This window comes from Notamacropus eugenii, chromosome 6 (genome assembly GCF_028372415.1).
Source record: "Notamacropus eugenii isolate mMacEug1 chromosome 6, mMacEug1.pri_v2, whole genome shotgun sequence".
NCBI lineage: Eukaryota > Metazoa > Chordata > Mammalia > Diprotodontia > Macropodidae > Notamacropus > Notamacropus eugenii.
Window position 1 is genome coordinate 158872295 of NC_092877.1, and position 26359 is coordinate 158898653.

The 26359-nt window shown below is 37.9% G+C and overlaps 1 protein-coding gene across 1 annotated transcript in view; it reads right to left on the reverse strand.

The window, feature by feature from the left end:
* SPMIP2 (sperm microtubule inner protein 2) overlaps nt 1-26359 on the reverse strand; it is a 178890-nt gene that overhangs the window by 98431 nt on the left and 54100 nt on the right. The window contains exon 2 of the mRNA XM_072621382.1: nt 21845-22077. Within this exon, the coding sequence (XP_072477483.1) occupies nt 21845-22077 (233 nt within the window). The remainder of the gene's footprint in view (nt 1-21844; nt 22078-26359) is intronic.

The window sequence follows — 26359 nt, forward strand, 5'->3', positions numbered from 1 at the left end:
GCCCATAAGGAGAATTTGGCTTCAAGCATAGTGCTATCCATTGCCTACTTGAAGCAGTAAACATGTTCCTGAAAAATTGCAATACAATATGTGTGAAAGGAATATATCTTTAAAAAATGTGGCTTCTCAAGAGAAATGAAATTTTAGAGAATTATAGATTATAGGGTCAGCTAGATAGTACAGTAGGTAGAGAGTGCTGGATCTAGAGTCAGGAAGTCTCCTCTTCTGGCCTTAGACACTTACTAGCTGTCATAACTCCAAGCAAGTCATTTAACTCTGTTTGCCTCAGTTTCCTCATCTGTAAAATGAGCTAAAGAAGGAAATGGCAAACCACTCCAGAAGCTTTGCAGTGACTCCTTTCCCTGTGGTCCCTCCTTAGGATTTCTGATATATATTATCTTCATTTCCTTTGAGTTTCAATTGGCTATTAACATTTGAGTCCTAAAGGGCTCTCAAGTAGTTAATGATTCAAAAGCTAGCACTGAAAAGCACCAGGGGAGTTCCCATTTAAAGAAAAACTGTGGCAGAACATTTTGTGAAGTGAAAAATGCTTTTATAACATGATTAACTGCCCCAGGATTTCTCTGATCCATAATATTGTATTTTCAGATATTGGATAATAGTTGTTTTTTAAAATGGGGTTAAACTGCAGGCAACACCAATCAATCAAGACCCAATTTTTGTGATTTTTAGATGTAATAAAATAATAATATGCAAAGACTTCCATTGCAAAGCAGTTCTGAAATATCAATTTCTCTTTTCATAATGAATTCCATAATTCTCTACATAATTTGCTACAGAATACCTTGAAGATATCTCATTAATAACTACCCCAGGCTTTAATGTAGGGGACAAAACAGATTCACCAAAAAGTTAAGTCTTTCCCAGTTTCTCCAGGCCACAATGATCTTTCTCAATCTCAGTTCTTACCACCCTCATTTTTTGTCCTGTCCATTACAGCACTTAATAAACTCTTAACAGCGATGTCTATTCTACTTGTCTCCCCATAAGATCATAAACTCCTTGAGTACAAATTTGGCTTATTTACATATAATATCTCTATATGTTCATATGTAATATCTTTATAATAATAATATATGGATATATAAATATAATGCTTCTTTATACACTATCTTTCCTCAAAGCACCTAGTCCAGTATTGAGGGTTGATGGTCACCTATTGGTCAAAAGGCTCTGGGAGTAATCTTTCTGTAGGCAATGTCAGGGCTTCTGCCATTAGTGATTTTGTCTTTTGTGTTAAGCATCACCATTGGGTTAGAGACAGGAATGGGTCATGTCAAGTCACTAACCTGCTTTGGTTTATGCTAGTTGGAGCAGACAAATTTTCTTCTGAAATAGTTATTAAAAAACTAGTTGTTAATATTGGGGAAACAGGATTTATCTCTTTTTGAAACCTTATTCTCTATTAGGTCAAGTCAGAATCTAAAAGATATCCCTTATAATGAGATTGAATCAACTTTTCTTCAGACCCACCTGGCAGAAGAAAGCCTACTGCATTTTATTCAGGTTAGGTAGGGATAAATTCTTTGATTAGACTGCCAAGGCAGGGGGTGATTTGGAAGCAAATGAATGATTTACAAAGTCACATCCCTTAGCTCCTCATTTAAACTTCTCATGATCATATTCATTCTCTCATTACTTGTTGACCAACCAGAATGATTGCCCTCCTCGGGAACACCCACTATTCCAAGGATATATAAGTGTTCAGTGGGTTCTATGAGGGGTCTTTGGCATTGGAAAGTGTCACTGACCCCCTTTTACTAATTATATGCTAGCACGATTAGTAAAATGATTAATTACTCAGAAATTATGTCTCCTGAACTTTTTATATGTCACGCTTCTCATAGGAAAGATGGAATATCTTGGAGCACAGGATACCAATATTGTGTATTTTGAGCTGGGAAGTACCTCTGACACCATTTGGTTCCAGTTCTGCCTATCAAACCCTTACTATCTTAGTTAAGCAAACTGAGAGCCAAATAAGTTAAATTCCTCGATTGAAAGTCATACAAGTCAGAGATAGCATAGCTGGGGATTGGGCTCAGGTCCAAATCTAACACTTTTCCCATTAGATGCTTTTTGCCTGAATTAGGAAGAAAATGATGAAACTAGGTAAAAGCCTCTGCAGATGGGAGTTCAGAGATGGCAAAAGCAGACTTTGCCTACTCTACAATTTTGCCTAAAGCTGGCTCTAGCTGACCACATAATGGGTGTTCCATAAATACTTACTGAAGTGAATTGAATTTGCCCAAGGTTATACACAGTGACTCATACTCAGGGCCTGGAAGAAAAATCACCAGGTTCCCAGTCACATTTAGAATTTACTGGATCCTGATTTGCCTAATGACCTCTGAGGTCTTCTTACGAAGTGTTAAAAATAGGTGAGAAATGTTATTCTAATTTTATAATACATTGATAGGGTCCCCAAAGAACCTAAGGAACTAGGATGGATGCCAAAATCAGGAAACAGATGCTGCTGGCACCTAGTCCTGCCTATGCCAGAAAAAAATAGCTAACACATTGTTTTCTGTCAGTTTTGTGACTTGACTTTGGAAGAACTTGCCCTTGGTAGCAAACTGCAACTACTTAACTCTAGGCCTAACTCTAAATCATATAATTTTGGGTTGTTTTGTTTTTTTAAGCTTTTGGCTTAGAAGTTGCCTCCATCATATTACAAATGGTGCCACCCCAGCCTTGAGAGATTGGATTGTCATGTGCCACAGAATGTTTCCACCTTTCAGCACCAGGAGTCTGTTGACCAGAACCCTTGGCCCTTAGTAATCAATGAAGCCACTTTCACTCATATTGTTCTCTCCTAGCACCACCTACAGAAGGTACAAGGGTTTCCAACTTCTTCATTAACCTGCTACAATTGAATGATGTCACCATAAAAACTATGGGTCCCATTTTTCATATACATGGGTCTAAAGAAACTTAATCATCGGGGAGAATTCTTGGAACTATATTTTCTAGGAGGCTGTGCATGAGCTCATAGCTTAGTGGCCTCATCTATTACATATTTTACTCAGGTAAGGAGGATCTGAGGCATGAAAACACTTAAGAGATTTGCATACAGTGAGGTCACCATGGATGGCAGAGTTGTGGGTAATAACTGAGAGATAAGCAGTGGTAAGGGCAACCATATGGAGGGAAAGCAAGTGGACTAGACTTGATTCTGACTAACGGTACCAAGGATCAAGATGGTGGCAGGAGCCACCAGGTAAGAGATTTCAGTACTAATGGATGTCTGTCTCTGAAGATTCTGGGCTCTTTAGTTTGCTACATGGAAACTAAAATGAAAGTTGTTCACAGAGTGGCTCTAGACTCTAAATTTCAACTCTGGTGAGATTATTTTAATGCAAATGTCTTTCCTCTCTGGATCTGGAGGGGATATAGAGACTAACCGTTTCCTGAAGAATATGCAGGGAGTTTTACACCTGGTTCATTTCTTTGTTATCTGTTTTGAATGGAAGTCTTTGCAATGTAATTAGTTTTCAGATGTAGGAGCCCCATTGGAGCCACTGACAAGACAAGTCAACAAGCATTTATTAAGTAACTACTCAGCTCCCGTGGATTTAATTACCATCTCTATGCAGACAATTTTCAAATCTACCTTCAGTGCTCTTCTTTCTGGGCTGACCTCTAATCTCACATCTCCAACAGCCTTTCAGACATCTCAAACTGGATGTCCAATAGACGTCTTAAACTCAATACGCCCAAAACAGAATTCATTATCTTTTCCCCTAAACACTCCCATCCTTTTTATTACTGTAGAGGCCAACGCCATCATCCCAGTCCCTCAGGTTTGCAGTGAGGGAGTCACCCTGGACTCACCCTACCCCTTATCCAAGCTGTTGCCAAGGTCTGTCGATTTCACCTTTGCAATTTCTCTCTAATGTGCCCCCTTCTCTCTTCTGACACTGCTAGCCCCTCCTGCCTGGACTACTGTAATAAACTGGTAGTGGGTCTGCCTGACTCAAGTCATTAGATTGTAAATTCCTGGAGGGCAGGGATTTTTTGCTTCTTTTTGTTGCTGTTCATCATTTGTTCTAGAAGAAGACCGAAGTCTTCAGGAAGGTGACGTCTTGACTTGCAAGTGAAATGGATTTAAGTGAGGCAGAGCTGTGCAAAGTCATCAGCCTCACTCTCTCCTCTGCCTCTTTGTGTAACCCTGAGGCTTAGAACAGTGCCTGACACATAACAGTTGTGTAATAAATGTTTATTGATTAATTGATGTCAGGCATTGATATCCTGAATCAACTTGAACTAGATTAAAATGTAATTGGAAAATATTTAACAAAATAAATAAAAATATAATATAACATAAATAATGTTAATTTGTGGTTTTCTAAATCAATATATAACCTGTAGGAATCCTTTTCTATTTGAGTTTGATACTAGTTGGTATAGAATGATTTGACTGATGTACAAGAATTTGGATTCTGTGGTATCTCAAAAGGTTTCCTGTGGATGGTAAGCATCAGCAGATGTTTTTTAGTCTGAGGTGAGTTCCCTGAGTCATGTTTTCTCTTCTTCCTGGGGCCCCTGGGAGCTGGCTACCTTATATTAATTGCTCCTACCGTTTATACCAAGGGGCAGGTCGGTAGGTAATGGATGGAGTGCCACATCTGGAGTCAGGAAGTCTCGTGTTTGTGAGTTCAAATCTGGCCCCAAATATTAGCTGTGTGACCCTGGGCAAATGTTTGCCTCATTTTCCTCAACAGTATAAATGAGCGAGAGAAGGAAATGGCAAACCACTCCAGTATATCTTTGTCCCAAAATAGAGTCACAAAGAATCAGACATGACAAAATTACTAAACAACAACTACTACTACCACCATTTCTAGCTGAGTTCCTTCCCCAACCATGTGGTGTGTGTGTGTGTACATCACAGAGAGGCCTAAAAGGAAGTTTTAAATTTGAAGGTAGAAGAAGAGAGTTAGATGTGGCATGCCCCTCAACTCTCACACCCTTGTTATCTGTAAAATAAACTGACAACTTTTTAAAAGAGTTTCCAAGTTTTTTGTAGGTTTAACATAACAAGATTTTACAGGCTTAACAGAATAAATAAAACATAGAAGCTACAAACCGATAAGAGATCTTAACATTTTTAGGCCCAATTCAAGAAGCATTTTTTAAGAGCATACCATGTGTCAGGAACTGTGCTAAGATCCGAAAAGTGTATGAGTCCCAGACTTAAGAACTGAGATGTTATTGGGAATGGGGTGAGGTGGGAGGAGTAGAGAAATATATGCACGGAAAATTAAATCCATGAAAACAGAGACAAAGCAATTTATAGAGGCAAGGCTCTTGCAACTAGGAAGAAATGTATAGACTTGCTGAGGGAAGTGGTATTTGAGGTAAGTTTTGAAGAAAGTGAGGGATTCTAATAAGCAGAAGTGAGGAGGGCATCAACCCAAGTGTGGGGGAGCTTCTGCAAAGGCACAGAGATGAAAGGGGAAATATGGTATATGGGGAATAGCAAGATGGACAGTTTGGTGGGAACATGGAGTTCAAAAAGAAACCAAAATCCAGTAAGCCTGTGAAGACACACTTAAGTCACACTGGGAAGGGCTTTGAAAGCCAATCAGTGAAGTTATTTTTTTAATCTTAGAGGAAACAGGGAGCCCCTAGAGCTTCTTGAGCCCCAAAGACTCTCAGAGAGTCAGATATATATGTTAGGAATATCATTTTGGCAGCTATATACAGCAGGATGGATTGGAGCAAGAAGACTCAACTCTTAGAGACCAGTGCAGAGTCTGTTGCATTTGTTCAGGTAGAAATGATTCATTGCTGTTTGTCCTTTATTCTCAAAGAGGACCAGGACATCAAAGTGAATTGGATTTAAGTGAGGGAGGGCTGTACAAAGCCACCAGCCTCACTTTCTCCTTTGAAGCCATCTAGGCCCAGTGGCAAGGCTCAGATCAGGATGAATGGAGATGGCCCTGATACAGTGGGAGACTTTGGCCTTTTTAAGCTAAAGTCTTTTCCAGGTTACAGTTGAACTGAGGCAACTACCCATTCAGTGATTAAGCCTAAGTAAGAAATGAAGCAAAAAATGACCTCTTTTACATAGTCAAACAATTACAAAAAATCAGTTTGGAAGGGGAAAACCCTCAGAGTTTCTGGTCAAAATAGAAACAGTTGCTATTTACATTTACTTTGAGCCATCAAGGACCAAACCATGACCACTATGTGGTGCTTGGGCTGGGACCTATTGTTGGCCAATCAATGGGAATCAGAGTGAATTGGGGTTAAGGCATGGTCTTTAAGAAAGAAATCTAGATGGCAGAGTGAGAACAAGTATTCACGTAACCTCTAAGACAAACTCCTTCAGATACCTCTAATAAGAGAATCTGAACAAATTTTAGAGTGGCAGAACACAATAGGAGACTGGACAGCCTGAAAGGTCGATGGGAAAACCTGTTGCATGGGGCTGGAGGAGTGCAGAGCCTGTGCGCTCACAAGATGTACCAGGGCAGACCCCACCATAGCAAAGCCAAGCAGGAAGGTCTGAAGCAGCACTGCAGATTCTCAAACATATCAGCCCAGTACTGGAATCCAGTGGAAGTGAGCGAGAGAGAACCACAGAATGCCAGGTAACTGCAGCAGCCACTCCTGAGACTATCAACTGTCAAATTAAATGTCTGTAAGTCAACTGCTTGAACTTCTGGGAGCCAATATGGTGGAGTGATCAGTAAATACTCTACCCCTCCCCTTGCTAACCTTGAAAAACTCAGAGAATATTTCCCAGGGAAAAATCTGAGAACAGGGAGATCAGTCTATTATTAGTCTGTTAACCCATGAGGCTACGAAAATTGAAAAGGGGGGTCCCTCATGCCTGTGACTGAAGGGGACCAGTGCAGGACTGGAGTTGTACCAGATAGCCTCACCTCAGCTAACCAGAGATCCTGAGCCCCAGGGAATGGAGCCAGTAATCACCAACACCAGGACCTCAGGCCTGCCTCAGCACATCCAGGGGAACCAGGAAAAAACTAGTCCAAATGGAGTTCACCAACCACTGAGCCTGCCTGTGTTAAGAAGAGGAGACCTCCTGTGGCCAGACTACCCCTCTTGCACACTTAACATAGCTAGCTCCAGGGTAACTCTCTGGAAACTCAGAAAAATTTCACCTGGCCTCTGCTTTTGCACACCAGCCAGCTCAGCACCAGGTAAACTACAACATTCTAGATTCTATCTGAAAGAACCAAAGACCACAATACACAAAGCCTCAAGTTCTAAGCACAAGAACCATGGGACACAGCCTCCTGTGCCCCAGAAGCAGAGATCCACTTTAAAAACCAGGAAAAGGGTTATCATCATGAGCAAGAAGCAAACCAGAAAAGATAAGATCATAGAATCTTTCTATGGGAACAAGAACCAAAACACGAATACCAAAGAGGTCTGAAACTTCAGAAGGGAATATGAACCAAAGAGGATTCATGGAAGAGCTCAAGAAGGATTTTAAAAGTCATATTAGGAAAGAAGAAGGAAAAGTGGTCAGTAGTATTAAATATATGATAAAAGAAATCATGGAAGAATTTTAAAGGAAAATTGGACAAATGGAAAAGGAAGTACAAAACCTAACTGGGAAAATTAGAAAAATGGAAAAGGAAGTACAAAATCTAACTGGGAAAATTGAACAAATGGGAAAGGAAGTACAACAATTAACTGGAGACAATAACTCCTTAAAAGGAACAATTGGATAGATGAAAAAGGAGACCAAAAGTTAACTGAAGAAAAAATTTATTAAAAAGTAGAATTGAGCAAGTAGAAGCTAATGACTCTATGAGACATCAAGAATCAATCAAGTAGAATCTAAAGAATGAAAAGATAGAAGAAAATGTAAAATATCTCATTGGAAAAACAACTGACCTGGAAAACAGATGCAGGAGAGAAAAATCTAAGAATTATTGGTCTACAAGGAAGCCATGATGAAAAAAAGAGCCTGGACAATATCTTCCAAGAAATCATCAAGGAAAACTGATCCAGAGGGAAAAACAGTCATCGAAAGAATCCACTGTTCACTTCCTGAAAGGGATCCCAAACTGAAAACACAAAGAAATATCATTGCCAAATTCCAGAACTATCAAATAAAGGAGAAAATATTGCAGGAAGTCAGAAAGAAATAACTCAAACATCAAAAAACTACAGTCAGGATCATATAGGACCTTGCAGCTTCTACATTAAAAGATTGGAGGGATTGGAGTATGATACTCTAAAAGGCAAAGGAGCTGGGATTACAACCAAGGATCAATTATCCAACAAAACTGAACATAGTATTTCAGGCAAGGGGATGGACATTCAATGAAATAAGGGATTTCCAGACCTTCCTGATGAAAAGCTCAATAGAAAATTCAGTCTTCAAACACAAGTCGCAAGAGAGGCATAAAAAGGTACACAGGGGAAAAAAATTTTGTTATTTAATATGGGCAAACTATTTACACCCCTATAAGGGAAGATGATACTTGTTAATCTTGAGAACTGTATTTTTTATAATATATAAAAGGGATATACAGAGATAGAGGGAGTGGGTTTAAATTAAATGATGTGATGATAAAAATGTGATTTAAGGGTGCAAAGGGATTGTAACTGGAGATATGAAAAGAAGGAGGCAGATAATGGGAAATTACATCACAGGAATAGGCACAAAAACATATTGCAGTAGAGGGAAAGAAGGAAGGGAAATGAGCATTGTTTGAGATTTACTCTCATCTGATTTGGTTCAAGGAGGGAACAGCAAACTCAGGTAAATATAGAAATGTAACTAGCTCTATAGGCAGTAGGAGGGTAAAGGGGAAAGAAAAGGGAGGGGAGGCTAAAAAGAAGGGAAGAAGTAGTAAAGGAAAAGGAGAGTAAAAGGGAGGGGGGCTGAAAGAAGGGAGAGAAGACTGAGGTAGGCAGTGGTCAAAAATTAAAACTCTATTATGGAGGAGAAGGGAGAAGGGAGAACTAAAAGCATCAACAGGGGGAAAGAGAATGGAGGAAAAGGCACAGATAGTAATCACAACTGTGAATGTGAATGGGAAGAACTCTCCCATTAAATGGAGATGGATAGCAGAATGGATTAAAAACCATAATCCAACAATAGGTTGTTGTTGTAAACAAGAATTATATCTGAAATGGGGGGATATACACAGGGTAAAGGTAAAAGGTAGGAGGAGAATATATTATGCTTCAGCTGATATAAAAAAAGTAGGGGTAGTAATCCTAATCTCAGACAAAGCAAACACATAAATAGATCTAATCAAAAGAGATAAGGAAGGAAACTATATTCTCTTAAAAGGTACCATAGAAAATGAAGCAATATCATGACTAACCATATATGCTCCAAGTGGTATAGCATTCAAATTCTTAGAGAAATTAAAGGAGTTGCAGGAAGAAATAGAAAGCAAAACTATACTAATGGGGGACCTCAACTTCCCCTCTCTGAACTTGATAAATCTAACCTCAAAGTAAACAAGAAAGAAGTTAAGGAGGTGAATAAAACTCTGGATAAGGTAGATATGATAGATCTCAGGGGAAAATGGAATGGGGATAGAAAGGAATATACTTTTTTATCAGCAGAACATGTCACATATACAAAATCTGACCATGTACTGCAGCATAAAAACCTCACAATCAAGTGCAGAAAGGCAGAGATAATCAATGAACCTTCTTAGATAATAATGCAATAAAAATTATATGTAATAAAAGGTCATGGAAAGATAAACCAAAAATTAGTAGGAAACTAATCTAAAGAATAAGTAGGTTAAACAACAAATTGTAGAAACAATCAACAACTTCATTCAAGAAAATGACAATAATGAGACAACCTACCAAAACTTATGGGATACTGAAAAAGCAGTTCTTAGGGGAAGTTTTACATCATTGAATGCCTACATGAATAAAATAGAGAAAAAGGAGATCAATGAATTGGGCATGAAGCTGAAAAAGCTAGAAAAAGAACAAGTTGAAAATCCCTAAGTAAATACCAAATTAGAAATACTGAAAACCAAAGGAGACATTAATAAAATTGAAATTAAGAAAACTATTGAACTAATAAATAAAACTAAGAGTTGGTTTTATGAAAAAACCAACAAAATTGATAAGCCTTTGGTCAATTTGATTTAAAAAAAATAAGAAAACCAAATTACCAATATCAAAAATGAAAAGACTGAACTCACCTCCAATGAGGAGGAAATTAAAACAATAATTAGAATTTACTTTGTTCAATTTTATGTCCATAAATTTGGCAATCTAAATGAGATGGATGAATATTTTTAAAAATATAAATTGTCCAGATTAACAGAAGAGGAAGTTGAATATTTAAATAACCCCATCTCAGAAAAAGAAATTGAACAAGCCATCAAAGAACTCCCTAGGAAAAAATCTCAAGGGCCAGATGGATTTACAAGTGAATTCTATCACACATTTAAAGAACAGTTAATTTCAATACCATATAGACTACTTGGGAAAATTGGTGAAGAAGGAGTCCTACCAAATTCTTCTCATGACACAAATATGGTTCTGATACCTAAACCCAGGAAGAGCCAAAGCAGAGAATGAATATTATAGAACAATTTCTCTAATGAATATAGACACAAAAATTTTAAATAAGACATTAGCAAAAAGAATACAACAACTTCTCATGAGAACAATACATTTTGATCAGGTAGGATTTATAGCAGGAATGAAGGGCTAGTTCAATATTAGAAAAAAAGAAATAGAGGGGTAGATCAGTGGAATAGGTTAGGTACTCAAGACACAATTGTGAATGAATATAGCAATCTACTATTTGATAAACCCAAAGACCTCGGCTTCTGGGATATAAGAACTCCCTATTTGACAAAAATTGCTGGGAATACTGGATAACAGTGTGGCCGAAACTGGTCAGAGACCAATACCTGACACCGTACACAAGAATAAAGTCCAAATGGATAGATGATCTAGATATATAGACTGATACTATAAACATATTAGGGGATCAAGGAATAGTGTATTTGTCAGATTTATGGAGAATGGAGTAATTTTTGACCAAACAAGAGATAGATAACATTATGAAGTGCAAAATGGATCATTTTGATTACATTTATTTTTTATTATATAATTGATTACCTTAAATTGAAAATTTGTACAAACAAACCCAATGCAACCAAGATTACGAGGGAAGCAGAAAATTAGGAAAGAATTTTTGCAGCTAGCTTCTGTGATAAAGGCCTCATTTCTAAAATACATAGAGAGCAGAGTCAAATATACAAGAATACAAGTCATTCCCCAATTGATAAATAATCAAAGAAGATGAACAGACAGTTTTCAGAGGAAGAAATTAAAGCCATTTATAGTCATATGAAAAAATGCTCTAAATCACTATTGATTAGAGAGATGCAAATCAAAGCAACTCTGAGATACCACATCACACCTATCAGATTGGCTAACATGACAAAACAGGAAGATGTTAAATGCTGGAGAAGATGTGGGAGAGTTGGAACACTAATTCATTGTTTCTGGAGCTGTGAGCTGATCTAACCATTCTGGAGAGCAATTTGGAACTATGGCCAAAGGGCTACAAAAATGTGTATACCCTTTGACCCAGCAATATCTGTATCCCAAAGAGGTCATAAAAAATGAGAAAAGTACCCAAAGGTACAAAAATATTTATAGCAGCTCTTTTTGTGGTGGCCAAGAACTAGAAATTAAGGGAATGCCCAACAATTGGGGAATGGCTGAACAAGTTGTGGTGCATGAATGTAATGGAATAGTATTGTGCGATAAGAAATGACCAATAATCAGACTTCAGAAAAACCTGGAAAGATTTATATAAACTAATGCTGAGTGAAATGAGCAGAACCAGGAGAATATTATACACAGCAACAGTCACAGTGTGTAAAGACTGTTTCTGATAGACTTATCCCTTCACAGCAATGCAAGGAACTAAAATATTCCCAAAGGACTCTTGAGGCAAAATGCCATCCATATCCAGAGAATGAACTATAGAATCAGAACTCAGAATGAAATAGACTACTTTCTCTTGTGTTATGTTTTGTTTTGTTTTTACTTATGGTTTCTTTCACTCATTTTTAATTCTTCTATGGAACATGACTAATGTGAAAATATGTTTAATAAGAATGTATGTGTAGAACCCATAGAAGATTGCATGCCATCTTGGGGAGGGAGGGGGAGAAAATGTAAAACTTATGGAAGTGGTTTTTTAAAACTGAAAACAAATAAGTTAATTTTAAAAATGACTCTAAACAAATTCTAGAGTTACAGAACCCACACAATGACAGAGTGAAACAAATCCCCAGCCCAAGACAACCTGGAGAGTCAAAAGGATCTTTTGTACCAGGCAGAGAGCAGAGCACATTCCTTGGGGGAATGAATCATTGGTATCTGTGTCAGTTTCCAAACTTCTCAACCCACAAATGCTGTGGGAGTGAGGGGGAATTGGTGGGGGAACTCCACGTGAGTGGAGAGGGGCACACAGTCTGGCTGGGTCCAGCCCCGGCCCCATGACCCTAGGGCAGTGGGTGTGGTGGTGGTGGTGGTTGGTGGCTATGGTGGCAGCAGCAGTGGCAGAGGCTGCTTCCAGAGCTCTGGGACCACAGACAGTGAGGGATTAAGTGGCTGATACAAAACCTTTGAAGTCTGGTACAGTATATCCACCCCAACTCCCAACCCCATTGAAAGCAGAGTCTTACCTTGACAAAGAGTTAGAGTGTTAAATATTTGACTGGGAAGATGAGCAAACACTGTAAAAGAACTAAAGACTATAGAATCTTACCTTGGTGTCAAGGAAGATCAGGGCATACAACATGAGGAGAACCTACATCAAAAGCCTCCAAGAGGAACATGAATTGGTCACAGGACATGGAGAAGCTCAAAAAGGATTTTGAAAATCAAATAAGAGAATTAGAGAAAAAATTGGGAAGAGAAATGAGAGTGAAGCAAGAAAATCATGAAAATTGAATCAACAGCTTGTTAAAGGAGACCCCCCAAAATACTGAAGAAAATAACACCTTAAAAAATAGACTAACCAAAATGGCAAAAGAAGTCCAAAAAGCCAATGAGGAGAAAACTCCTAGGAATATTGTAGCCAAATTCCAGAGTTCCCAGGTCAAAGAGAAAATACGACAAGCAGTCAGAAAGAAACAATTTGAGTAATGTGGAAATGCAATCAGGATAACACAAGATCTAGCAGCTTCTACATTAAGAGATCAAAGGGCTTGGATCATGATATTCCAGAGGTCAGAGGAGACAGGATTAAAACAATGAATCACCTACCCAGAAAGACATTCAATGAAATAGAGGACTTTCAAGCATTCCTGATAAAAAGACCAGAGCTAAATAGAAAATTTGATTTTCAAATCCAAGAATCAAGAGAGGCATGAGGGGGCAGAGCCCAGATAATGGAGTAGAAAGACACATGTACTCTAACGCTTCCCCCACAGCCCACAAAATACCTGTAAAAAATGACTCTCAACTAATTCTAGAGCAGCACAAGCCATAGAACAACAGAGTGAAAGAGGTTTCCAGCCAAAGGTAACCTGAAAGACCTACAAAAAAGATCTATCCCACAGGATGTTGAGCTGAGCAGAGCCCAGCCCTGGCTGCACAGCATAGGGAGGAACAGGACCTGAACAGGCCTCTGCAGGGAGGGTCCCAGATCCTTCAACCTACAAGCAACAAAGAAAACTTCAAAGGTCAGTGTGAGAGGGCTTTCCCAGCTGTGCAAGAGAGGAGCGGGATTCCCCCCAGCACTGGCCCCAGGTAGTGGCAGAGGCAGCAGCAGCAGCAGCAGCAGCAGCAGCAGGTGGTGGACAGCTACAATGGCCATGGAAGCAGCCTGGGTCCATTGTCCAGGAAACTCAGCTTAAAGCCTCTGGGGGAATTAAGCGGGGGATCTGAACCTCAGCCCTAAGCACAGTCCTGGGGAGAGGAGGAGCACTAGGACTCTCTTCTTGACAACGGATTCAGAAGTCAAGTAACTGGCTGGGAAAACGCCCAGAACAAGGAAAAAAAATAAGGCTATAGAAGGTTACTTTCTTGGTGAACAGGTATCTCCTTCCATCCTTTCAGATGAGGAAAAGCAATGTATATTGTCAAAGAAAGTCAAGGTTTTTGCCTCCAGTTCCTCCAAAATGAATATAAAATGGGCTCAGGCCATAGAAGAGCTTGAAAAGCATGTCAGCAGCTTGCTATAGGAGAAACAAAAAAAATGCTGAGGAAAATAATACCTTTAAAAATAGGCTAACTCAATTAGAAAAAGAGGTCCAAAAAGTCAATGAGGAGAAGAAGGCTTTAAAAAGCAGAATTAGCCAAATGGAAAAGGAAGTTCAAAAACTCACTGAACAAAATCGTTCTTTAAAAATGAGAGTGGAGTTCAGGGAAGCTAATGACTACACGATAAACCAGGAAGTTGCAAAACAAAACCAAAAGACTGAAAAAATAGAAGATAATGTGAAACATCTCATTGGACAAACAACTGACCTGGAAAATAGATCCCAGAGAGATGATTAAAAATTATGAGATTACCTGAAAGCCATGATCAAAAAAAGAGCCTAGACATTATCTTTCTTGAAATTATCCAGGAAAACTGCCTTGATATTCTAGAATCAGAGGGCAAAATAAATATTGAAAGAATCCACCTATCACCTCCTGAAAGAGACCTGAAAAGAGAAACTCCTAGTAACATTGTGGCCAAATTTCAGAGTTCCCAGGTCCAGGAAAAAATATTGCAAGCAACTAGAAAGAAACAATTCGAGCACTGTGGAAATACAATCAGGATAACACAGGATTCTGGCAGCTTCTACATTAAGGGATTGAAGGGTTTGGAATAAGATATTCCAAAAGTGAAAGAAACTGGGATTAAAACCAAGAATTGCCTACCCAGCAAAACTGAGTATAATACTTCAAGGGAAAAAAATGGTCTTTCAAGCATTTATAATGAAAAGACCAGTACTGAATAGAAAATCTGACTTTTAAACACAAGAATCAAGAGAAGCATAAAAAGGTAAACAGGAAAGAGAAATCATAAAGGACTTTCTAAAGCTGAACTGTTTACATTCCTACATAAAAAGATAATATTTGTAACTCTTGAGACGTTTCTCAGTATTTAGGTAGGTGGAGGGATTACATGCAGACACACACACACACACACACACACACATATAGACACAGAGTACAGGTTGAGTTGAATAAGAAGGGATGATATCTATTAAAAAATGAAATAAAATTAAGAGATGAGAGAGGAAAATATTGGGAGGAGAAAGGGGGAAATGGAATGGGGCAAATTATCACTCATAAAAGAGATAAGAAAAATCTTTTTCAATGGAGGAGAAAAGAGAGGAGGTGAGGGAAAAGTGAAGCTTACTCTCTTCACATATGGCTTAAGGAGGGAATAACATGCACACTCAGTTTGGTATGAAAATCTATCTTATACAACAGGAAAGTACAGGAGAAGGGGACAAGTGGGGTGAAGAGGGTGATAGAAGGGAGGGCAAATGGGAGAAGGGAGCAACTAGAGGTAAACACTTTTGGGAAGGGACAAGGTAAAATGAGAGAATAGAAAAAAAGGGGAGACAGGGTAGGATGGAGGGAAATATAGTCTTACACAACATGACTATTAAGGAAGTCCTTTGCAAAATGACACATATATAACCTGTATTAAATTGCTTGCCTTCTCAGTGGGAATGGGTGGGGAGGGAGGAAGGGAGGGAGAGAAGTTGGAATTCAAAGTATTAGAAATGAACGTTGAAAATTGTTATTGCATATAACTGGGAAATAAGAAATACAGGTAATAGGGTATAGAAATTTATCTATATCTAGAGGGAAGATGAAGATAAAGGAAGGGTGGGGTGTGGGGTGCGATAGAGGGGAGGGCACACTGAGAGAAGGGATAATCAGAATACAAGGTGTTATGGTGTGGGGAGGGGAGAGATGGGGAGAAAAATTGGAACTCAAAATTTTGTGGAAATGAATGTTGAAATCTAAAAATAAGTAAGTAAAACTATTAAAAAAAAAGAAAAAAGAGAGGCATAAAAAGGTAAACAGGAAAGAGAAATTATAAGAGATTTATTAAAGTTGAACTGTTTATATTCCTTCATGGAAAGATGATATTTGTAACTCATAAGACCTTTCTTATTGTTAGTGTAGTGGAAGGAGGGAGATAGATAGATAGATAAATAGATAGATAAATGGCACAGGATGAGAAGGGATGATATCTAAAAAATAAAATTAAGGGGTGAGAGAGGAAAATATTGGGAGAAGGAGTAAAGGAGAGATAGAATGAGTAAATTATCTCACATAAAAGGCAAGATAAAGCTTTTACAATGGAGGGAAAGAGGAGAGAGGTGAGAAGGATTCAGTGAAACTTATTCTCATCTGATTTGGCTTAAAGAGAGAATAACATACACACTCAATTATGTACAGGAAAGTAGGGGGGAAGGGGATAAGAGAGGGAAATGATAGAAGGGAGGGCAGATTGGGGCATAGGTAGTCTGAAGGAATCTCTTTACAAAAGGGACAAGGTCAAAGGACATAATAGAATAATTGGGGAGAGGGATAGGATGCAGCGAAATAGTCTTTCACAGCACGACCATTATGGAGGTGTTTTGCACAGCTACACATGTGTAACCTATATTGAATTGCTTGCCTTCTCAAGGGGGGAGAGTGGGGAAAGAAGGGAGAGAATTTGGAACTCAAAGCTTTAAAAACAATGTTAAAAAATTGTTTTTACATTCAACTCTGAAATAAGATATGCAAGCAATGGGTATAGAAATCTATCTTGCCCTTCAAGAAAGTAAAGGGGAAAGGGAAAAGAGGGGGTGATAAAAAAGGAGGGTAGACTGGGAGAAGGGATATTCAGAATGCATGCCATCTCACTGGGGAGGGGAGAGATGGAGAGAAAATTTGGAACTCAAAATCTTGTAAAAGTGAAAGTTGAAAACTAAAACTAAATAAATATAAATCTTAAAAAACAAACTAGTAGACAACACCATCATATCCTCTGCCTTCTCACTAAGGCGAGGAATGTGAATCATTTGTTTTCTGAGTCCAAGGATGGTCACAAGTTTGGTTGTCTTTGGTATTTTCTTTTTTCTTTAATAATACCTAACATTTGTATAGAGCTTACTATGTTGCAGACACTGTGCTAAGTGGTTTCCAAATATTATCTCATTGGATACTCACAACAGCCCTAGGAAAGTAGATGCGATTATCATCTCTATTTTACAGAGGGGAAACTGAGGCAGATAGCAGTTAAGTGGCTTGCCCAGGATCACATAGCTAGTTAATATCTGAGACAAAATTTGAACTCTGGTCTTCCTGACTCCAGACCCATCTTTTGCTTTGTGTAAATTCTTATGTCTTTTTCTGTATCTCTGAATTCTTCATGTTATTCATTTCTTTTTGAGCAATAGTTTTCCATTGCATTTACATGATAGACTTTTTTCCCTAGCTATTCCCCAGCCAGTGAGTACTTACTTTTGTTTCCATTTTTTTTCCTGCTACCACAAAAAGTGCTGTAACAAATATTTTTGTATATTTGTGATCTCTTTTTGACCTTTTGGCTCATGTCCAGCAGAGGGATTAGTGTATTGAAAGGTCTAATTGGTTTGGTGGGGGTTTTTTGCATATCTGAGAAACTTCAATTTCTAAAGATAATGATGAATAGTAATGGGCACATATATAACAAAATATCAGGTACTAGAAAAGGTATTATTATCTCCATAACTCACTATCAGTTTTCTGGAGAGTGGAGATTAATCTTCCTGGCCTACTTGACCTTCACAGAATGGTGTAGTATAATGAGTTCTAAACTTGGCATATCATGAAAGAAGCCACGGTGAGTAACACTCACAGTGTTGTGACAGCTCTGTGACTATGGGCAAGTCACTTAACTTTTCCAATCCTTGATGTATCTTTAAAATGGAAATAATAGCTCCTGCAGAATGTACTGTAAAGGGTAGATAAAGTAATATATGAAATACTTTGTAAATCTTGAAATCCTATGGAAATATCAATTATTATTTTTTTATTTTCTCTTCAAATCTTTGCAATTCAGACTTTTTGCTATCCTGAACCCTCAACTACCTAATTTCGCTGTTTTCCAGTTCTTTTAAGTCATTAATTATCCCATCAAGTCTGCTCAAGAGAGAGAAAACCAACCACTCCCAGGAGCTTATAGGAGTGTGTCTGTCTGTCTGTCTATCACATGCCATAGCGACAACAGAAATGGAGAGCTTATGTCTATGACATCCATATATTATTTTCTCTTCAATATACATTATTCTTCGTAGAATACCTTGGAGGGGGAAAGATTGAGAGGTGCATATCTACAGCTCATCCTTTTCTGTGTGACCACACCTTCTTGGAGACTGGCTTGTTCAGAGATTAGAGTAGCAAATTAAAAAATTTCCTATGAGCAGGGTCAGATCCAAGAAGGGTTTTGTTTTTTTTTTAAAAGGATCTCTCTATAATTTACTTCAAAAACCCTATCTGTCTAAGCTTTGTAGTGAAGATTAGAGAGGTTCATGTTATGTGGAAGTTAGAAATACTTATATGTATGTATATATATACACACACGTGTGTGTGTACATACATGTACAAGTATATACATATGTGTGAGCATACATATATACATATAAATATACTATATATTTAATAAAGGACAGTTGCTTAGTCACATTAGTGTTGTTTTTCTTTCTTCACAGATGTTCAACATGTGGCCCTCCCATTCCAAATATTTCCCATGGTACCACAAAATGTATTGCTTTATAAAATGCTTAAGGTTGAAAGGTGCTAATGTAATTATTTTTATATTAATCTGCAAGCTGTTAGGATATAAATAACTATAAAATGTTAAAAGTGGGAACTCAAAACAAGCCCATCTGGGAAGAAATAGCAATAACCCAACATCTTTCCTAATTATAGAAGAGCTTTTTCGATTTGGTTTTTATAGCTTGGTAGAAAAGGAAAGTTTTTATTTTTAAAATCTTCTGTATTGGCAGTAACATCTGGAAACTTAGCACTCAGAATGTATTTGAAGATTTTTCAAGCAATTAAGGGAGAACTTTAGTGCACTAATGTGATTCTCTCTTTCAATTTAATTGAATGCAAAGACTACTGAAAAATTGGGCTAGAGATACAGAAAATTCAAAGATGAGTAAATATCTTCCAATATAGAAAGTTAAGTAATTTGTCTAAGATCACCAAAGCACTATGAGTCAGGGGGTCTGACTTGAGCTCAGGCCTTCTTTTGATGGGATAGTACTCAATTCATCATGTTATTCTTCCAGAGAAATAGTAGGTGAATGTGAGAAATTGGTTGGAAACTTGTGACCCCATAGACTTGTCCAACTTCAAAATGAAAATACATATTTTGAAGAGATGGCTGAAAGAAGATAGGGGAATGGGCTGTGGGATGGATAGGTTAAGTGACTTTGTCTGAATGACCAGTGGAGGCATAGAGGTGGGCTTGGGAGAAAAAACAAATGAGCAAACTGAAGATGCCTGCACCTGTCTTTTCTTTTGGCTATAGTTTCTGTAATAGTCAATATTGGATTCATTCTGTCTAGTAAGTACTTAACAGGCTGTTTCCCCCAGACTTTAAGTGGAAAGTTATTTCATTTAAGGATGGGAAGCTGTGCTATACCTGACATCAAAAGAAGTTTAGATATTAAATTGGATTGTTGAATGCTAGTCCAGTTTCTGAGAAGATCTATAGCTCATGTGAAGAGAGAACCTAAAGTCCTACCCTTTGGATTCAAAACACTTGTGTGATGCCATCTGATATAAAGGAATTCTCTGCTTCAGAGAAGCCTATATGTGCAGGGATTATGTTCATGAGGAGAAGTTTCTGAGAATACTCTCAGAATGTAGGCTGGATTAAATGCACTATAGACATGATATATATGATCCAGCAATGCACCATGAGGGGCAACTAGTTGGTACAGTGGATAAGAGTGCCAGACCTGAAGTCAGAAAGACCCAAGTTCAAATCTAGCCTCAGATACTGACTAGCTGTGTGACCTTGGTTAAGTCATTTAACTCTGTTTGCCTTAGTTTTCTCATCTATAAAATGAGTTGGAGAAGGAAATGGCAAACCACTCCAGTATCTTTGACAAGAAAACCAAAATAGGGTTACAAAGAGTCAGACATAACTGAAACTACTGAACAACAACAAAATGCACCATGAGGGAGAAATACACCAAGGGTGTCAAAAACCAGCATCACCTAGACCAGGAGTGGGGAACCTGCAGCCTCAAAGTCACATGGATTCAGTCAAAGACCTTCACTTGAGGACCTAGTGAGCCACATGTGGTCTCAAGTTGGCAGGTTCCCCACCTCTGACCTAGACCATCATCATCACTATAACTTAGTGGGGGTAGTCTAAGACCCTATATCTGAGAGCCTTAGTAAAAACAGTCCTCCCTCCCCACCCAGATCACTAGATCTTACTTCTAGATCACCTAGATACCATTATCTGAGGGAGCAAATCCTATGGAGATGGTCCTGTCATCCCTGCTACCACTACCACACCACCTGCTATCAAAAGGCGAGTAAGACCTAGAGCACTGGGAATATCCCTATGCCCGCTGGCTCTACTTCCAGCTCACCACCACCATCCCCAGTCAACAATGAGAGGAGCAACCCAGCAATTGCCCCTATATCTACTCTAGCCCTCATACCCTTAGTAGCCATAGCTACTGAAAGTTCAGAAAAGAACGTTCTTGTCACTTATGTCCCTGGTTCTGACAATGGTTCAATCTCAGTAGCAGATATGGTTTTATAAACGGAAATGACATTAAAAAAAATGCATTACCATCTGCCTTGCTGCTGAACTCTAAGGACCTCTGAGCTTTTCTATTGGATTTGCAGCTAAAATTTCCTCTCTGTGCGGTCTCCTCCCAGAGAATATATGTAAACTCCCAGAGAACCAGCTTTTCTATCTGTCTCTCCAGTCTTTAGCACAGTACTTGGCACACAGTAAACATTTAAATAAAAGCTTTTTCACTTATCTGACCCAAATTTCAGCTACATGACTAGTTCATCTACTTTGTAGATTACTGGCAGCAGCAAAGTCTCTTCCTTGGCATCACTCAGATCAAGTTCTACAGCTATCACTCACTGCAGGGCAGAATACAGGGAATAGGGTTGGGCATTAAAGAGAGATCTGGCAAAGTCTCTTGACTATAAGTTTAAAAATGACAGACTGTGATTTTTCACTAATGTGTCAAGGGAGTCCTTCAGTCTCAGAGTTGGAAGTTGTCTAATCCAACTGTATGGACCTTATCAAGAAATCATTCTACAAAGGATTAATAACATCTCACTGATCAACTATGACAGACTTAGCTCTTCTCAGCAATATAATGATCCAAGACAATTCTAAAAGACTCATGATGGAAAGTGATATTCATATCCAGTCAAAGAACTATGGTGTCTGAATGCAGATCAGAGCATACTATTTTCACTTTTTTGTTTTCTATTTTTTCTTTCTCGTGGTTTTTTCCCTTTTGTTATGATTCTTCTTTCACAATATGACTAATGTGGAAATACATTTAATATGATTGTACATGTATAACATATATCAGATCTTTGCTGTCTTGGGGAGGGAAAGAAGGAAAGAGGGAGAGGGGAGGGAGGGAGGAAGAAAAATTTGGAATTCAAAATCTTACAAAAAGAATGGTGAAAACTCTCTTTACATGTAATAGGAAAAAATGCTATTGAATGGAAAAACAAACAGACAAAAATAACAACATCTCACATTAGTACAATGACATTTCTTGGGAAGGATGTACACTTTTCTCCCTAAAAGTCAGATGATAGTATGTGAATAACATACCTTAAGGTTCACATTTGTCTGAAGTCTTGAGTGATTGATGAAACTCAGTTCTGGTATTCCCCAACCAATTTCACCAACGTAGAAATGTTTCCGTTTTGCTGTGAAACTCCTATTTGGGGCAGGTCTCCATAAGTAATTAAGGTCACTAGTTGCTCCTAATATTGGACGGTTTTCCCCAATGTATTTAGTGTTAGCATGGTATTTTACTTTATTATCTTTTATGCCATCCGGACCTGAGGAGGAGGGAGGGAAGAGGGGAGAGAAAAGAGAAGAGAAGACAAGACAAGACAAGAGAGATTTTCAAATGTTATTTGATAATTTGGCTAATCTTATATTGGTCAAGCTGCTTCTGTTCTCTTGAATAGTGATATTAGTGCCTAACTACTTGAATTTTAAACACAGCTTTTCAGTGTTCCTATGCTAAAACTTACTAAATCAGAAAGCCCAAAGATCCTCCCTCACTTATCCCAGTTGTTGATGATGCAATATTTCATGCATCAAATTATGAGGAATTTGTTCTAGAGATGAAAAACAAGAAATGATATGGAACTTACTAAAAAATACAAAACCAAAAATTTTCTTAAATGTATCAGGACAACATAAAAGAATATGTTGCCAATTTGTTATTTTTAAATAACTTATTTATTTTTAGCATTCTTTTCTTTTTTAAATATTGAGTTCCAGATTCCCTGTTTCCCTTCCACTCCTCCCCTACCCACCGAGGAGGCAAAGAATATGATATCAATTATACATGTGAAATTGAGCAAAACATATTTCCATATTACCATATCACAAAAAAGAAGAAAGTAATAAAATTATACTTTAATTTGTACTCAGAGTTCATCAGTTCTCTCTCTGGAGATGAAAAGCATTTTTTTCATCATGAGTCCTTTGGGATTGTCTTAGATCACTGTATTGATTGAAGTGGCCAGTTCTTTCAGAGTTGATTGTTATTATAACATTGTTGTTACTGTGCACAATGATCTGGTTCTGCTCACATCACTCTGCATTGGTTCACATAGGTCTTTCCATGTTTTTCTCACACCACCCCCCTCCATCATTTCTTATAGCATAACAGTATTCCATCACAATCATAGGCCACAACTTCTTTAGCCATACCCTAATTGATAGACATCTCCTCAGTCTCCAGTTCTTTCCCACCACAAAAGGAGCTGCTATAAATATTTTTGTACGTATAGGTCCTTTCCCTTTTTCTTTGATCTTTGATGTCTTTGGGCTACAGATTTTGTAGTGGTATTGCTGGGACAAAGGTTCTATGCAGTTTCATAGCTCTTTGGGCATAGTTCCCAATTGTCTTCTAGAAAGGTTACATCAGTTCACAACTCCATCAACAGCGCATTAGTGTATCTATTTTTCCACATCCCTCCAGCAGTTGTCATTTTCCTTTTCTGTCACATTAAGGAATCTTCTGGGTGTGAGGTTGTACCTCAGTTGCCATAATTTGTATTTCTCTAATTATTAGTGATTTAGAATGTTTTTTTATATGACTCTTGGTATCTTTAATTTTTTCTTCTGAAAATGCCTCTTCATATGCTTTTATCATTTAGGGAAAGACGCTTATTTTTATAAATTTGTTTCGGTTCCCTTTATATTTGAGAAATGAGGCCCTCATTAGAGAAACTTGCTGTAAAACTTTCCCCTAGGTTTTTGCTTTCTTTCTAATTTGGGTGTATTAGATTTTTTTGTGCACAATCAGAGCAACTTTTTTAAAATAATATTTTTTCTAATTATAGATAAAGACAATTTTTAGAATTCATTTTTACAAGATTTTGAATTCCAAATTTTTCTTCCCTCCCTCTCCTCCTCTCTTCTTAAAATGGTAAACAATTTGACATAGGTTATTTATGTGCAATTATGTAAAACATATTTCCATATTAATCACAGCTATGAAAGAAAAAGCAGATCAAAAGGGAAAAAATGAAAAAAATCATATAGGTGAAAATAGTATGCTTTGATCAGCATTCAGGGTCCATTAGTTCTTTATCTGGATGTTGATAACATTTTCTTTCTTTTTTTTCTTTTTTATAGTATTTTATTTTTTCTGATTACCTGGAAAAATAGTTTTCAACATTCACTCATAAGATTTTGAGTTTCAATTTTTTCCTCCCTCCTTTCCTTTCCTAACGCCTCCCAAAGAGGGCAAACAATCTGGTTATAGGCTATACATGTACAATCATATTAAACATATTTTCACTTTAGTCATATTGTGGAAAAAAGAATGAAAACAAAAGGAAAAAAACATGAGAAAGAAAAAGAAAATAATGCCTCAATTTGCATTCAGACTCCGTAGTTCTTTCTCTGGATGTGGAAGCATTTTCCATCGTGAGTCTTAGATCATTGCATTGCTGAGAAGAGCTAAGTCTATCACAGCTGATCATCACACAATGTTGCTGTTACTGTCTACAATGTTCACCTGGGTCTGCTGACTTCACTCAGCGTCAGTTCATGTAAGTCTATCCAGGTTTTTCTGAAATTCATCTGCTCATCATTTCTTATAGCACAGTAGTATTCCATTACATGCATATACCACCACTAGTTCAGCCATTCCCCAGGTGATGAGCAACCCCTCAAATTCCAGTTCTTTGCCACAACAAAAGAGCAGCTGTTAATATTTTTGTAACTGTGGGTCCTTTTCTCTTTTTAATGATCGCTTCAGGATATAGACCTAGTAGTAGTATTGCTAGATCAAAGAATATGCCCTTTTATAGTCCTTTGGGCATAGTTCCAGAAGGGTAGAATCAGTTCACAACTCCACCAACAATGCATTAATGTTCCAATTTTCCCACATCTTCTCCAACACTTATCATTTTCCCTTTTTCCTTTGGTCATATTAACCTACCTAATAGATGTGAGGTGGTACCTCAGAGTTGTTTTAATTTGCATTTTTCTTTTTTTTTAAATTAATTTATTTAACTTTTAACATTCATTTTCACAAAATTTTGGGTTCCAAATTTTCTCCCCATTTCTCCCCACCCCCACCCCAAAACACTGAGCATTCTAATTGCCCCTATCACCAATATGCCCTCTCTTCTATCATCCCTCCCTTCCCTCGTCCCCATCTTCTCTTTTGTCCTGTAGGGCTAGATAACTTTCTATACCTCTTTACCTGTATTTCTTATTTCCTAGTAGCAAGAACAGAACTCAACAGTTGTTCCTAAAACTTTGAGTTCCAACTTCTCTTCATCCCTCCCTCCTTACCCATTCCCTTTGGAAGGCAAGCAATTCAATATAGGCCATGTCTGTGTAGTTTTGCAAATGACTTCCATAATAGTCGTGTTGTGTAACACTATATTTTCCTCCATCCTATCCTGCCCCACACTGCTTCTATTCTCTCTTTGGATCCTGTCCCTCCCCAAGTGTTGACTTCAAATCGCTTCCTCCCTTCCATCATCCCCCCCACCCTACTTATCCCCTTCTCCCCCACTTTCCTGTATTGTAAGATAGGTTTTCATACCAAAATGAGTGTGCATTTTATTCCTTCCTTTAGTCGAATGTGATGAGAGTAAACTTCATGCTTTTGTTTCACCTCCCCTCTTTTTCCCTCCACTAAAAAGTCTTTTGCTGGCCTCTTTTATGACAGAGAATTTGCCCCATTCCATTTCTCCCTTTCTCTTCCCAATATATTTCTCTCTCACCACTTAATTTCATTTTTTTGAAAATATGATCCCATCCTATTCAATTCACTCTGTGCTCTCTGTCTCTGTGTGTGTGTGTGTGTGTGTGTGTGTAATCCCACCCACTACCCAGATACTGAAAAGTTTCAAGAGTTACAAATATTGTCTTTCCATGTAGGAATGTAAACAGTTCAACTTTAGTAAGTCCCTTCTGACTTCTCTTTGCTGTTCACCTTTTCATGGTTCTCTTCATTCTTGTGTTTGAAAGTCAAATTTTCTTTTCAGCTCTGGTCTTTTCATCAAGAATACTTGAAAGTCCTCTATTTCATTGAAAGACCATTTTTTCCCCTGAAGTATTATACTCAGTTTTGCTGGGTAGGTGATTCTTGGTTTTAGTCCTAGTTCCTTTGACTTCTGGAATATTGTATTCCATGCCCTTCAATCCCTTAATGTAGAAGCTGCTAGATCTTGTGTTATCCTGATTGTATTCCCACAATACTTGAATTGTTTCTTTCTAGCTGCTTGCAATATTTTCTCCTTGACCAGGGAACTCTGGAATTTGGCCACAATGTTCCTAGGAGTTTCTCTTTTTAGATCTCTTTCAGGAGGTGATTGGTGGATTCTTTCAATATTGATTTTGCCCTCTGGTTCTAGAATCTCAGGGCAGTTTTCCTTGATAATTTCATGAAAGATGATGTCTAGGCTCTTTTTTTGATCATGGCTTTCAGGGAGTCCCATAATTTTTAAATTGTCTCTCCTGGATCTATTTTCCAGGTCAGTTGTTTTTCCAATGAGATATTTCACATTAACTTCCATTTTTTCATTCTTTTGGTTTTGTTTTGTGATTTCTTGGTTTCTCATAACGTCATTAGCCTCCATC